We start from the raw sequence: 13,348 nt of genomic DNA, 5'->3' as shown, positions 1-13,348 counted from the left end.
ATAGGCAAACGTTAGACTGTGTGTGAAACATGGTGGACTTCCTACTATTCTTACACTCCACCGAAAAGTCCCCTAAGAAACTGTCATTCTTTGCTTGAACAGATGATTTTTCGACGGTGCCGTCAATGGTAATAACATTACTATAAAAAAAAATAAGTATCGCTTAAACACCCACCAAAGGCTGGTTAAATGTTTTTGGAATCAATTTGTCGATGCGTTTTGCTTTTCTACTTGGAGATTGCATTTTTATTTCATATCAGGTTAAACAACCAGTATACACGATCCATTGCTTATCTTAAATACGTTTCACGTGTTATTACAAAAGATTACAATCTATTCGTTAAAAGGTAGTCACCTTCATCCGTGACTTTCGTGAGCCGCGTTTCAAAAAACTCCTGTACGGTATCGGTGTTCCATTTGGTAATTGACAGTGTTTCCTTTACATTTCCAGCCTCGTCCATCAGCTTCACTATAGGATCTAAACCGCGAACGTATTTTATCGTTAGGTTTGGGAACTTTTGAGGGCGGTCGCTTTTTATAAAGGCCTGAATCTGGGGATAGGCGCCGAATTTGCAGGTACACACTTCTAGCACCGCCTTGGGATAAACCATAAGCTTGCCGGTGCTCTCTGCATCCTTCTGGCAACACTCCAGACAGTGATCCCTAGAATAATAACGTAGATTTAGCCAACGTGTATATCCTCTTCCAGTCAGAGAACCGCATACTTTAACTCATCCAGGCCATATTCGCCTAATGTATTGCAGGACGAGCAAAACAGCTGGGACTTGATAAAGCCTAGATCGCGACAGTCTTTTGCGGTAAATTCGGCACTTGTTTTCTGGTGGGAAATTCAAACGTCGTTATAGAATATATTTTAATAGTAAAATAACTCACTTGGAATGCTAAAATTAGTAGAGGTAAGAGGGTTACAAGTCTATACATATTTAATGGATGCTTTTTTTTTTAATCTCCAAGTAGATTACGAATGTTAAACTCAAAACGCACAACACTCAAGCCACTTCACAAGATCGCAGAGGCAGGGCAGAAGACCACGTATTTTTGTTTTGACATTTTGCAATTATTGCCCGCCTAATTTGTGCTTATCACGTTATTTAAAAACTACCCAAAATTGGGAAGAATCCACCCAAATGGGTCTAAACTGATCCCTACCCAAAAATGGGTAAATTATAATATATTTTTTTTGCTCTAAACAGCAAAAAATAAAATTGTAACATCGATCAACGTAATTCAAGCTGATGAATGAAATAATGATGTAATAGCAAAAAGCAGATACAATATTATGTGATACTAGCTGAGTGTGCCCGGTCTTGCTCGGGATTCAATATTAGCTTGAGTTTATGCGCCGATTTAAAAAAAAAAAACATGCTATATTGTACGTAGCCCCCCCCCCCCCTATTATCTAAGCGGCTACCCCCTATGATTATCTCCTTATACCCCCACACTCGCCCCCACATGCCTAATTTGCTTCCATTTGCTTGATTAGTTCTCGAGTTATGCAGAAATGTCTGTTTCATTTGTATGGGACCCCCCCCCCCCCTTACAGAAGGGGGAGGGGTCTCGAACCATCATAAGAACCTTCCACGGTCCCAAAAACCCCTGTATACAAATTTTCATGCCAATCGGTTCAGTAGTTTCCGAGTCTATAAGGGTCAGACAGACAGACAGACAGAAATTCATTTTTATATATATAAATATATATAAATTATAGCAATGGATGTAATTTTGTTCGCAAAATCGGTGGAAACTAATACCAACAATCAATATGAAACTATCGATTTGAAATTGGCTCTCTACTTGACTAGCCTATTTGTCCCAAGCAAACGATTAACGTACCCCATTCTAGTCGAAATTCTAGTACTACGCAATGTTGATAAAATAAGGGGTTATTGATTTTTCCTATGTTTCGAGGGGTGAATCGATTAGCTTGGGACCGAAGAGAGTACCAGAGCTGAGCCAAAAAGTTGAGCACGTTATTTCGGGACCTTTTAGTCTCATTTCAAAGATTGTTTTTATGTGTCCCACACATGAGTTTTGCAATGCGATCGTTAATTAAATTGAAAAAACCATTGGTATAATTAAAAGTTTGCGTTGGTTCTTTTTGGTAGAAAGTCTTTAGCATTCAAAACAAAAGTCAGCCAACTTTCAATTCAAAAGTAACTCGTTTTTTACTTTTAAAAGACGGAGACGAGCCACCCTAATAAAAATGGTATGGTTAATTTGCTTAACGACGTGTTCTGGGTATCATCCAAACCATTTGTGGAATAGTTCAATGATTTGGGTTATCGTTCGTTTATGGTTATTTTTTATTAGGGCAGCCAACGGCTGAAAGTCTCCTTAATAAAGATATAAAAAAAAAAAAAACTTTTAAAAGTATAAACTTTCAAATCGAATTGTAGAACTGTCAATATAAAACCCATGATTTTTAAATAGACTCACGAAACGACTTAATTTAAAAGATGGGCATTTTTATCGCAACGATGTATGTTTTCATCTCAAATATGAATTATTTTTAATTTGACTGCTATATGCTTTGAAAAAAAAAATAACAATAGAAATATTTTATTTAATATATTTTCGCTTATTTATATATTTCGATATTTTTGATGATGACTGAAAGGGCACTGCATTGTGGAATCATGGGAAGCATTTTACGCAAATTATACAGTTGGTGATGGTGATGGTGGGAGCTAATCCTTTCCAGCAAGACTGCTCAAAACACATAAATTAGTAAAATCGGAAACAAGATCGAAAGTATTCGAAAATTTCATCAACCTACCTCCAAATCCCGTAACTGGAATATCCTTCCGATCCTTCTACCCGATAGCGTCAGAAGAGAAACAAGTGCGCCGGCGGATGAAAATGTGGGAAACTTGAAGAAACTGCTGCTGCTCATTAGAGTGATGCAAATTTTTAAATTTTCGCTCCACAATACTTAAACGATTCCAAATCGGATCCTGACTAACCTCTCAAAATTTGAACCCATTTGGTGAGAAACTGAGATGGCACAAACCATTTGAAATTTGTATGGGAATTACTATAGTAAAACCAAGATTTTTGTTCATGTCTATCTAATAATTCACCATATCGGTCTGCTTCAAAAGCTTTCAACTTTACTTGAAGAAAATTTTCCCAGCTACAACTTTGCTCAAGACCACTTTTTGATTAAATGCAAGGATCGAAAGTTATTAATGGTTCAATGCACTAATGCCTTATGATCATGCTCAATCAACTGCACAGCAGGCAACATTGGTGTTTCTGGGGCGTTGAATAGGACACAAAAATTATGGCTACTATGTCACACTGCAAAATACAGTGTTGCCTACAGAGCAGCTGCTTGATCATGTCATAAGTTTACCAATCTCTTAAATAATTAATAACTATTTCCTGTCTCGTTTTACATAGAAACGATCTTCAGCAAAGTTGTAGCTGAGAAAAATTTCTATAAGAATAGCTATCGAGTTGTTTTGCAGCTCAATATGGAAAAAGACTAGAAGGCAATGAACAAAAAGTTGAGATTTCCCATAGTAATTTACATGTAAACTTCAAATGGTTTGTGCGAAGTCTGTTTCTAACCAAATGAGTTGTAACTTTTGGAGGCTAATCACGACCCGATTTGAAACCATTTAAGCACTGTGGAGCGAAAAAGTCAAATTTTGCATCAGTCTACTGCTCATGTTAGCTGCTGGTTTCGTTTTTTTTTCACATCTAGATAGAGCAGCAATTAGGGCGTAACAGCTTTTGTAAACAATGACTTCTATCGATGATTTCTAGGAATTCAAGGAACGTCTACGCAGACCAACCTAACCATCGGATAGTGGAAGTCTTTCCCTACCCGATGAGGATGTTGGTTTGCGTGGGCGAGCCTTAAATTTCTAGAAATCATCAAGAGAAGTCATTGTTTACAAAAGCTGTTAGGCCCTCATTCCAGCTCTATCTAGACATGTCCAATTTGGCGGGAAACGGTGATCCAGTACTGTCAAAAACTTTGCAATGAAGAGGTTTTTGACAGTTTTTCGACATTTATTCTAAAAAATACACTTTTAAAATTACAAGCTGAAAGTGAAAGAAACACTTTTAAACCAAAAAAATATGTTTTATTTTGAAAATGTTCATAGTTAAAACTACGAAATTTGGGAAACTTTTAATTTGATCATGCATTATTTTTATAGCAACAATTTTTGTTCTATGTGTGTATCTATGTGTCCGAAACATTATTAATATGTATACATATAAAAGCCTTGTGTGATCACACATGCTATTTATTTGACACATAAATTTCATGTGTACTTCTGAGTGGATTCTGTGTATGTGTGGTCACATGAAAATCATGTGGAATTTCACATGGAAATTCGTCAATAAAAATGTGTGGAATTTTCTGGGTGAACGATTTTAAATTGGCTCACTACTTGACTAGATTATCAGCAATTTTTACCGTTATCTAGGTATTCTTTACCGACTTTGAGGTATGTGCATCTTAGCGTGTGAGTTACTTTCGACATGCGTGAAGATGTTTCGCGGGATAAAGGCGGGTTCGTTTAGTTTGTAAATAAACATCTCGTGTAACTCCAGTGAAGATAAAACTTTTCTGATACTTTTTTTATAATGTTAATGCGAATATTAAGTTTATCGCTTCGAAAAATAGTACTTCCTACATATTCATTGAATTCTTCTAGATGTTTTCCTCTGCAACTATGGTAAGTTATAATGTTCTTGACAAACACTCCACAATATGTACATCATCTTACATCACAAAGTGTTCGACCAATTTCGACAAGCATTCCTTTGTTAAATGGCCCGCGAACCATGAAGGAAGAACGTTATCGCAAAAAAGATAAAGTTCCGGAAGAATACCGAATCATCTACCGAGCACCCATGGAGTACTATCTATCCGGTAAGTGAAATAAAATTTTCATAAGTTTTACTTACGTATTTCGCCGGTACACACATGCATGAGAATCGAGATCGAAAAGCGCCTCGGACTTGAAGTGGTCGGTTGTTGAAGCTGATTGACATTTCTCTTATGCAAACATTACAAAACATTAACTTTCAAAGTGCGAACGAAATCCAAGTGTCGGAATATTTTTGTGTTATTCGGCTCCTAACCAGACAAGTAAAATGTTGCTCAAGGGTGGCTTTTGCAGGCAGCTGTTGTCAGGTAATTAAATATTATGTTATTAATTATTAATACGCGTAATAACATTGTATTCTTGGAGGTTTTCTGAAACCCGGACATAACCAACAAATCGCCACCCTGAAGTGCTTTGCGCCGCCTATTGAATACAAAAGTAAGTGGTGTGACCTAAGCCAGAGTATGCACTTGATTACAACTAACTTTGTTTTTCAGATGTTGTTATACCGGATAGGCCAAAACTTCGGTTCATGGACAAAGTACCAATCCTGCCAACGAACATGAAAGCACCAAAGATGCAGAAAAAACTGAAATTCATGCGTGGTCCGGAAACGGTACACAATACGTTGCTCTACAAGCAGTATGGAATTGTGGCCACTGGCGGAGGCCGCTTGCGGTGGGGTCATTTCGAAATGATGCGTTTGGGTATAGGCCGAAAGATGGATGTTAATCGAATGTTTGTTATCTGGCGTGTGGATGCTCCGTGGCAGCCGATTTCCAAAAAGGGACAAGGACAACGAATGGGTGGAGGAAAGTCGGCCATCGATCACTATGTAACTCCCATCAAGAGCGGACGGGTGATCGTTGAGATGGCTGGAAAGTGCGAATTTGCCGAGGTGAAACCGATTTTGGAAACAGTTTGCCACAAGCTGCCCTTCAAAGCTATGGTGGTATCGCAGGAAACTTTAGAAGAAATGCAAGCGGGTCAGGAACGGCTGGATCAGGAGAACCTCAATCCCTATACATTCAAGTACATCATCCAAAACAATTTGGGAGGTTGTCATAGATGGCTAGCGCCAGTAGATCACAAATGGTTTGGAAAATACCACTAAATGTTGCAAATAAAATAGTCAAACCTCAATTTGAAAGCATTTATCTTTAAAACTTATTCAAAATTTTGTTTTGCCAATTCTGGATTGAATTGCGAGTTATACTTTTGCTTGACTATCGGTGCAGCAACCACTTGTGGTTGCTTTGGAAGTTTCGGATCAACATCGCCTCGTAATTTTGCGAGCATTTTTTCTGTTCGTTCTTTTTCCTCCTGCTCTCGAGCCAACCTTTCCTTCCGTAAAAGGTTCAATTTTAGCTTCTTTGCTCTTCTTGCTTCCTCGTCCGTGGATTCCGCATCCGAACTGGCCGACTTCTTCCGTTTCTTGCGCTTCCTTTTTTCTTTCTTATGCTTCTTGTGTTGATGTTTCTTGCTTTTCTTTCGTTTTGGTTCATTATCAGAATAACTTGCGCTTCTTTTCCTTTTGGAACTTTCCTTGGATTTACCCGTTAAGGATTGATATGCATATTTGCTTGAGGAAGTTTCCGCAACATCTTGTTGCTCTTTACTTTTTTCCTCTGACTTTGGAATAGATGGAAGCGACTTAGTTCGCATGTCTGGTAAATATCGACGCATTACATTCAGTGGATCATTGTACTCTTTCGATTTTAACCCTACTTCGATCCGTTTCCCGTCTTTATCTGGTTCATCGTCCCTTTTTGGAGCAACGTCATACCAATCTCTTTTTCCCAATACTTCGTTCGTATCCTGACCCAGATAAGTCAAATACCCAATCTGTTTCTCGTACTTTTCCTGCTCCTCCTTTTTCTCCTTCTCGTGTTCGACATTTTTACGCTTTACACCATCGTCCTTGCCACTTTCCAAGTCTTCGAAAAAGTTAACGTGCTGTTTTTGTTCCAGGCGTCTATCGATCTCAATTGATCTTGATTCTCCGGAATCTACTTGTCCGGTTCTGACTTTCTGGCGAAGGAAATCGATTTTAGCCTCTTGGTCGGCCAGGGCTATCCTACGCTGGCGTTCCTTCTCCTCTTCAGCTGCCTTGGCTTCATCGCGACGAACCCGAGCAATGTTGTCCTTGTTGCGGACATGCCAGCTGTAAGTCAAATATAAATACAATGGTCGCCACTTATAAAAAGATTGATCTTTACCTCTTTTTCGGCAAAATATTCATCTTTAAGCCTAGAGTTTTACCCGTCACAAGTTGCTAGCTAATTTGTTGATAAGTTTTTGGTAAATTTTGTTGCTTTGTTGTTTTCTTCAATCTGTCATTATATTTATGTCATATTCCATTCCGTGTTTGTCGGAGTAGAATTAGGCCGATATTCAATACACAAAAGTAAAGCCCTACAAAAGTAATGATTATTTTTATGTGTTTCACTCATGAATTATTGCAATGTGATAAACAAATTATATTGGCGTTGACGGCACCGTCGAAAAATTTTCTCTTCCAGCAAGTATCGACAGTGTCTTATGGGAATTTTCGGTGGAGCGAAAGGATAGTACAAAGTCCGCCATAGACCTGTGCAAGGGTGAACTTTAGTTCATCTACTGAAAAAAATTAACACAACACCCTGTTTGCTAAAAATGAACACATGAATAATGCTCGCGTAACATTTGAAAAGGGCCTATCAAATTTTGTAAATAATTTGCTAGGTCCTTTTCACGAGAACCGAAGTACGCCCACGCAAACCAAGAGCACTATCGGGAAGGGGAGAATTTCCTCTGCTCGATGGTGTTGTTAGTTTGCGTGAGCGTATTCGGTTCGCGCGAAAAAGGCTTAACAAGTTTTGTGTACATAAGTTTATAGACCTGTTTCAAATGTTACGTGAGTATTATTCATGTGTTCATTTTTAGTAAACAGGGCCCCGCTGTTGTGTCACTTTTTGTCGAGTGAGTGAACTCTAATCGATCCGTCGTGAGCTCGTCTATGTTTCACGCAAGGGGGGGGGGGGAGGTGCCTGTCAAATACGAACAATCGTCGCCTACCTCGCATAACTGGTTCCAAACGTAAACAACCCTAATAAATTTGTTATGGTTATTTTGCTTAACGACGTGTTTGGGGTATCATCCAAACCATTTGTGGAAAAGTTCGACTATTCGGGTCATTGTTCGTTTATGGTATTTGTTTATTAGGGAAGCCACAAGAAACCTACAGCGTTTGTTTACGTTTGGAACCAGTTATGCGAGGTAGGCGACGATAGACCAATAGACTGAGTGAATTCAATCTTTACTTTTCTCAAATTCGGGAATTTTTCCCTGGAAAATCCTGGAAAAACCTGGGAAAACATGAGACAAATTTTACTCACCGCTGAGTTCCTGGTTTTTTGGCGATTATGAGTGAACTAAACTCAAATTTGGGTCGTTCTCATTCGCCGTGAGAATTAAATTATTCCCATTTTGCTTGAAATTTAATCAATTTGACATTAAACTCAGTTTAATCAACAATCAATTCGAAACTAACGATTTTAAATTGGCTCACTACTTGACTAGCCTATTGGTCCCAGGCAAACCATTAACGTACTCCATTGTAGTCGAGATTCTAGTACTACACTATGTTTGTTTTGATTCGCTATGCATGTTTGACAGATAAAATGAGGGGTTCGTGGATTTTCGTATGTTTCGAGGGGTGCATCGATTAGCTTGGGACCGAAGATAGTACCAGAGCTGAGCCAAAAAGTTGAGCTCGTTTCTTCGGGACCTTCTGGTCTTAGAGTTTTTCTTTTTCTATTTTTCTAAAATTTCTAATTCTAATTTAATAGTTTTTGATTGAATTTTAATCTTTTACCCTTCTTACAAAGAAGGGTATAGATATCACTTGAAAAACCGACTATCGATCCGAGGCCCGGAGGGCCGAGTGTCATATACCATTCGACTCAGCTCGACGAGATCGGAACATGTCTGTGTGTGTGTGTGTATGTGTGTATGTGTGTATGTGTGTGTGTATGTAACGAAATGAATGCGCTCACGTTTCTCAGCAACCGCTCAACCGATTTGGACAAACTCGGTGCCAAATGATAGGTCTTGGGGTCCCATTGAACGCTATTGAACGGTTTTGGAATCGGTGAACCGGTTCCGGAGATATGGCCGGAATAAGATCCGGTGAATATGGGCCTTCACGCTGGATTTAACGGAAAACGTATTAAAACCATCATGCGACACATCAAATTACTACAGAATTCAAAAATAAGATCAATGCAAGTCGTGTTAAGTGTTCCAGACCACATTGGACACACTTGGACATGTTCCGGGTACCCCGGGGAAGTTGCTTGAATATGAATTGAATTAAAACCCATTAAATCACATTAAAATACGATGATAAGGTGATTGGTAGCCTCACCAAATAGACTACACCCGGATATATTCCGGGTACCCCCAGGCAGTGGCGTAGCGTCACTGGATGACACGGGGGTGGGGGGCTTGGTCACTGATAATGACAATAAAATAAATAAACTTGAATAAGTAAGAAGGGTCTGATCACACCATAGGTGGATAAATTCGGGTTTTTGTTTATATATCAGCATTGAAAAAGAATACAATTTAATACTGGAAAGATTATTTCGAATTTAATCATGCATGACTACTGCCGAAGTAACCAGTAGAAAGTTTTTTATATCAACGAGGACAAATAACCAAGCGGCGCTGGCGGTGTAGTGGTAAGCGTGATTACCTCTCACCACAACAGGCCTGGGCTCAATCCCAGTTGGCGCCGCTGGGATGTTCTGAGGCATAACATCTTAAAGTAAGGTAAAACAATGGTTGCATTCTAAAATGCTGTTAGCTATCGATTTTCTACAGCTACAGGTTGTGCCCTCTCCAAAAATACCAATTCTGTAAGGTATTCAAAAGATGAAAAAAACAATTTTTGAGATAATTGCATATTCGTAATCTGCATTAAAAATGGAGCCTTTCAGCTTCTCTGGGCACATTCCAGTGGGTATCGTTGGACCTCTGATCTTCACCATCACGACTCGGTATGCGTCACCCCAGGGGTTGACATCAGCGGTCTCGACACAGCTCCTTAAAACAGTTTGACTTGCTCTGTTTTATTTCTCGTTTAAGTGCGACCCTGGCCGCTCGAAACATTCCTCTTCGTTCCTCTCTATTTGCTTCTGTTCTTGTTCTCTGAACACGTCTTCTGGCTCTGAGACAACTAGCGCGGAGGGTGCTAAGTTCCTCGTTCCACCAGTAAACTGGATGCCGTCTGTTCTTTGGCTCCAGTTTCCTCGGCATGGTCGTGTCACATGCTCTCACTAACGTTTCTGTCAGATCGTCCGCGTTCAGAACCATAGAGTTCCTGTCCACACGGAGTGCCTCAACGAAAAGATCCTTGTCGAAAGCGTTCGTCTTCCACTTCCGGTCACAAGTTCTCGTCCTCCGTACTGCCACAGTATTCCGTTGGCCGATGCCATATCGGATCGCCTTGATGGTCGGTATGCGTATATCCTTCGCACACTCTGCAATCCATTCCCGGCCATCTCTGCGAAAAGTGCTGCTGGTGCCTTCGTTGGCCAGCATAACTTCCAGTTTTGCCAGAGCTACCAGCAGACTGTGCCCTCTTGCATTCGAACATCTGCTTCCCAACTCCACTGCCAAGCATTGAAGTCTCCTCTGATGACTACCGGTCGTCGTCCGATCAGTTCTTTGGTAAGCCCATGCAGCATCTCATACACGAAACGAAAATCAATAATTTTATTCATGTGTTTCACTTATACATTTTTGCCGAAACATCAGCCTTATACATTCCGTAAGACAAACCACATAGATCCTATAAGAATGTATTGAAGGTATATGTGACCGCTTATACATTTCATTTGACACATGATCTTCATTAACTTTTTGCAAGGCGTCTGCTTATTAGTTGACTTATACTTTTTATGAATAATCAGCAATAGAAATTTGCCAAAAGGTATAAGGAGATTTCTATCCGTGTACTATCTTCGGTCCCAAGCTAATCGATTCACCCCTCGAAACATAGGAAAATCCACTAGCCCCTCATTTTATCTGTCAAACTTTCATAGCGAATCAAAACAACGTTAATCGTTTGCTTGGGACCAATAGGCTAGTCAAGTAGTGAGCCAATTTAAAATCGTTAGTTTCGAATTGATTGTTGGTAATACTGTGTCTTTACTGATTAGGCTATGAGGCCCCTATTATAAATAATTATTAAATGATGATTACGAAAGGTGATTTGTTTTTTTTTTACAGCGTGTAACTTTGTAACGTCATTCAGTTTTGCTGCTATTTCTGGAATAACTGCTTATGGATATCTGCACAATTATCACACTATGTCCGTTCCTTTTGAGTTGGATTACGGATCGTTAACGGCTAATGAGAATGATTTGCTGATATTTTTGGGTTTCTTCTTCATTGCAAACATTGCCATTCGCATAATGGTTAACCGTTACGTGTTGCGCGTATATCGTAGTGATGAAGAGTAAGTAGCATTGGAATATAAAATATAATTTCCAATTGATTGGTGGTTTTGTTTTTCAGTTACATCGCAATTTTCGAAGGGCACTTACCATTCACTCGAAAGCAGTTCAGTTTCAAGAAAGGAAGTGTTGAATCAGTACCAGAAGGTGGAATCGTACCATGGCAGGATGCTCGGTATATGATTAATGAAAAACCCGTTCTATTATTGGATAGCTATTTTCGAACTCCATCAGAGTTGTTTAATATGTTAAAAAAAGGTCCTCAGTGAATGTTTGTGAATAGGCATATTTAGTGTGATTTGAGTACATAGTTTTTCACATACACTGATATCACAGTCCTTAGGAATATTTCTCAAGTAAGATTTCCTGTTTTATTATTGTCCCCAACTCCATTATAAGTCTCATAAAGCCTTTCAAACCCATGATAAAACTTAAATTGATATTTGCATTGTAGCTTATTTTGGATGCTCTGTAGCGGTGCACGAAGCACGAGGGCACGCAATAACCTACAGCCTTAACTATTTGAATCACACGCTGCAAAACAAAACACCCACATTTTTCCGATTATGTTTTTTTATGGATTGCTGAAAAAAGTTCCTTATTATTCCACTACACAACGTTCTTTCTACGATTCTTGGTTCATGTGTTGTGAATATTGCTAATTCAGAGACTGATTAGCATTTGGCGTCAGATTATCAGCTTGCTGCGGCTGTAAGTTAACCCGGAAACTTCCAACTAGACTTTTACGGGATTTTTTATCATATTATAACCACTATAAAACGAGGTTGGTGATACATCTAAATCTCAATTCTAGATGCTCAACAAATCTCACACTAGCGAATCAATCTTCGAAAAATATTCTTTCGTTTCGCGCATAATTTTTTGCAGGAAATTTTCAGAATCGTCAACAGTCTTCTTTCTATCTACTCAGCGTGCGCACAGCTAACCACAGCAAAACAAATTTTTTCCTGCATCGTAGATAGAGTCAACTCCCTCGATTCCATGTGCTAAATGACGTTTGAGCAATTTTTAGTTTACATGGCGTGCAGATTAGTGGGGTACAAACTAAAAAGTATTCAGATTAAGAACGGTCAAATTACCCACACTGATAAAATTTCAAAGATTGTCTTTATGTGTCCCACATATCAATTTTTGCAATGTGATCAACAAATGATATCTATGGTCGGACACATACTTAATATGTGCACACATAAAAGCTATGTGTAACCACCTTTGATTTGGCTCATAAATTTCATGTGTGCTTCTGGGTGGATTATGTTTATGTGTGGTCACATGAAAATCATGTGGAATTTCACATGGAAATTCGTGAATAAAAATGTGTGGAATTTTATAACTGCAGGGTCCACGGCAGGGTTGCTTCCACTCACTTGTTATAAAACAATATTTTTCGGAATTATGCAATCATTAGATGTTATAATGATATGTTGTACTAGTAAGTAACAAGAAGAGGGTGTAAAGTATGTGTTTGACTCATAAAACCTGTCAATTTCGCTTTCAGAGCGTCACAATCAGCGATCTTATGATTCGTGAGCGTTCACTCAGAGTGAGCGCTCACGAGTCGTAAAATCGCTGATTGTGACGAACTGAAAGCAATATTGACAGATTTTATGTGTCAAACATATACTTCATGACCACTTCTTGTAACTTACAAGTACTTATTAGCATTATACTATTTCATGATTTCATAATTCCGAAAAACACTTTTTTATAGCAAATGAGTGGAAGTAACCCTGGTCCACGGTATAGTATATTTGCTGAATCCCAACTTAGAGTTAAACACCAGAGTACAGGCATGGCAATAGGCAGACTGGACAAGCCACCAACGAGTCAGCGATAATTGGCGTTGACGGCACCGTCGAAAAATTTTCTCTTCCAGCAAATGTAGACATTTTCTTATGGAAATTTTCGGTGAAATGAAAGGAAAGTGCAAAGTCCGCCATGTTTCACGCACAGTCT

At 39.0% G+C, this 13,348-nt stretch overlaps 4 protein-coding genes across 4 annotated transcripts; 2 read left to right on the top strand and 2 right to left on the bottom strand.

Moving 5' to 3' along the window:
• Positions 1–313: 313 nt before the first annotated feature.
• On the bottom strand, positions 314–1,029 carry LOC135698158 (selenoprotein F). Its single transcript, XM_065218051.1, has 3 exons — positions 895–1,029; positions 726–838; positions 314–663 (listed from the first exon to the last, which is right to left on the bottom strand). The coding sequence occupies exons 1-3, from the start codon at positions 940–942 to the stop codon at positions 327–329; spliced, it is 498 nt and encodes a 165-aa protein (XP_065074123.1). The 5' UTR covers positions 943–1,029; the 3' UTR covers positions 314–326.
• A 3,561-nt stretch (positions 1,030–4,590) lies between these two features.
• LOC135698200 (uncharacterized) lies at positions 4,591–11,695 on the top strand. Its single transcript, XM_065218101.1, has 4 exons — positions 4,591–4,715; positions 4,776–4,912; positions 11,145–11,373; positions 11,433–11,695. The coding sequence occupies exons 1-4, from the start codon at positions 4,624–4,626 to the stop codon at positions 11,638–11,640; spliced, it is 666 nt and encodes a 221-aa protein (XP_065074173.1). The 5' UTR covers positions 4,591–4,623; the 3' UTR covers positions 11,641–11,695.
• On the top strand, positions 5,063–6,011 carry mRpL16 (mitochondrial ribosomal protein L16). Its single transcript, XM_065218100.1, has 3 exons — positions 5,063–5,176; positions 5,235–5,306; positions 5,366–6,011. Exons 1-3 carry the CDS (start codon positions 5,137–5,139, stop codon positions 5,980–5,982), a joined length of 729 nt encoding a protein of 242 aa, XP_065074172.1. The 5' UTR covers positions 5,063–5,136; the 3' UTR covers positions 5,983–6,011.
• On the bottom strand, positions 6,010–7,165 carry LOC135698196 (leukocyte receptor cluster member 1 homolog). Its single transcript, XM_065218095.1, has 2 exons — positions 7,088–7,165; positions 6,010–7,032 (listed from the first exon to the last, which is right to left on the bottom strand). Exons 1-2 carry the CDS (start codon positions 7,108–7,110, stop codon positions 6,036–6,038), a joined length of 1,020 nt encoding a protein of 339 aa, XP_065074167.1. The 5' UTR covers positions 7,111–7,165; the 3' UTR covers positions 6,010–6,035.
• Positions 11,696–13,348: the final 1,653 nt, after the last annotated feature.

The sequence above is a fragment of the Ochlerotatus camptorhynchus genome, unplaced genomic scaffold, assembly GCF_037179485.1.
Source record: "Ochlerotatus camptorhynchus isolate MF236.1 unplaced genomic scaffold, CSIRO-AGI_Acam_v1.1 ptg000083l, whole genome shotgun sequence".
NCBI classification, from domain to species: Eukaryota; Metazoa; Arthropoda; class Insecta; order Diptera; family Culicidae; genus Ochlerotatus; species Ochlerotatus camptorhynchus.
Note: the sequence above shows the minus strand (reverse complement) of the source record. Positions and strands in the feature narration are given on the sequence as shown.

Coding starts and splice junctions, on each gene's coding strand:
- LOC135698158 (XM_065218051.1), bottom strand. CDS start 942: ATGTATAGACTTGTAACCCTCTTACCTCTACTAATTTTAGCATTCCAA. Junction 839..894: donor TACTAATTTTAGCATTCCAA/GTGAGTTATTTT, acceptor ATTTCCCACCAG/AAAACAAGTGCCGAATTTAC. Junction 664..725: donor TATGGCCTGGATGAGTTAAA/GTATGCGGTTCT, acceptor TTATTATTCTAG/GGATCACTGTCTGGAGTGTT.
- LOC135698200 (XM_065218101.1), top strand. CDS start 4,624: ATGTTAATGCGAATATTAAGTTTATCGCTTCGAAAAATAGTACTTCCT. Junction 4,913..11,144: donor CATGGAGTACTATCTATCCG/GTAAGTGAAATA, acceptor TTTTTTTTACAG/CGTGTAACTTTGTAACGTCA. Junction 11,374..11,432: donor GTATATCGTAGTGATGAAGA/GTAAGTAGCATT, acceptor TTTGTTTTTCAG/TTACATCGCAATTTTCGAAG.
- mRpL16 (XM_065218100.1), top strand. CDS start 5,137: ATGTTGCTCAAGGGTGGCTTTTGCAGGCAGCTGTTGTCAG. Junction 5,177..5,234: donor TTGCAGGCAGCTGTTGTCAG/GTAATTAAATAT, acceptor GTATTCTTGGAG/GTTTTCTGAAACCCGGACAT. Junction 5,307..5,365: donor GCCGCCTATTGAATACAAAA/GTAAGTGGTGTG, acceptor TTTGTTTTTCAG/ATGTTGTTATACCGGATAGG.
- LOC135698196 (XM_065218095.1), bottom strand. CDS start 7,110: ATGAATATTTTGCCGAAAAAGAG. Junction 7,033..7,087: donor AATATTTTGCCGAAAAAGAG/GTAAAGATCAAT, acceptor TTTGACTTACAG/CTGGCATGTCCGCAACAAGG.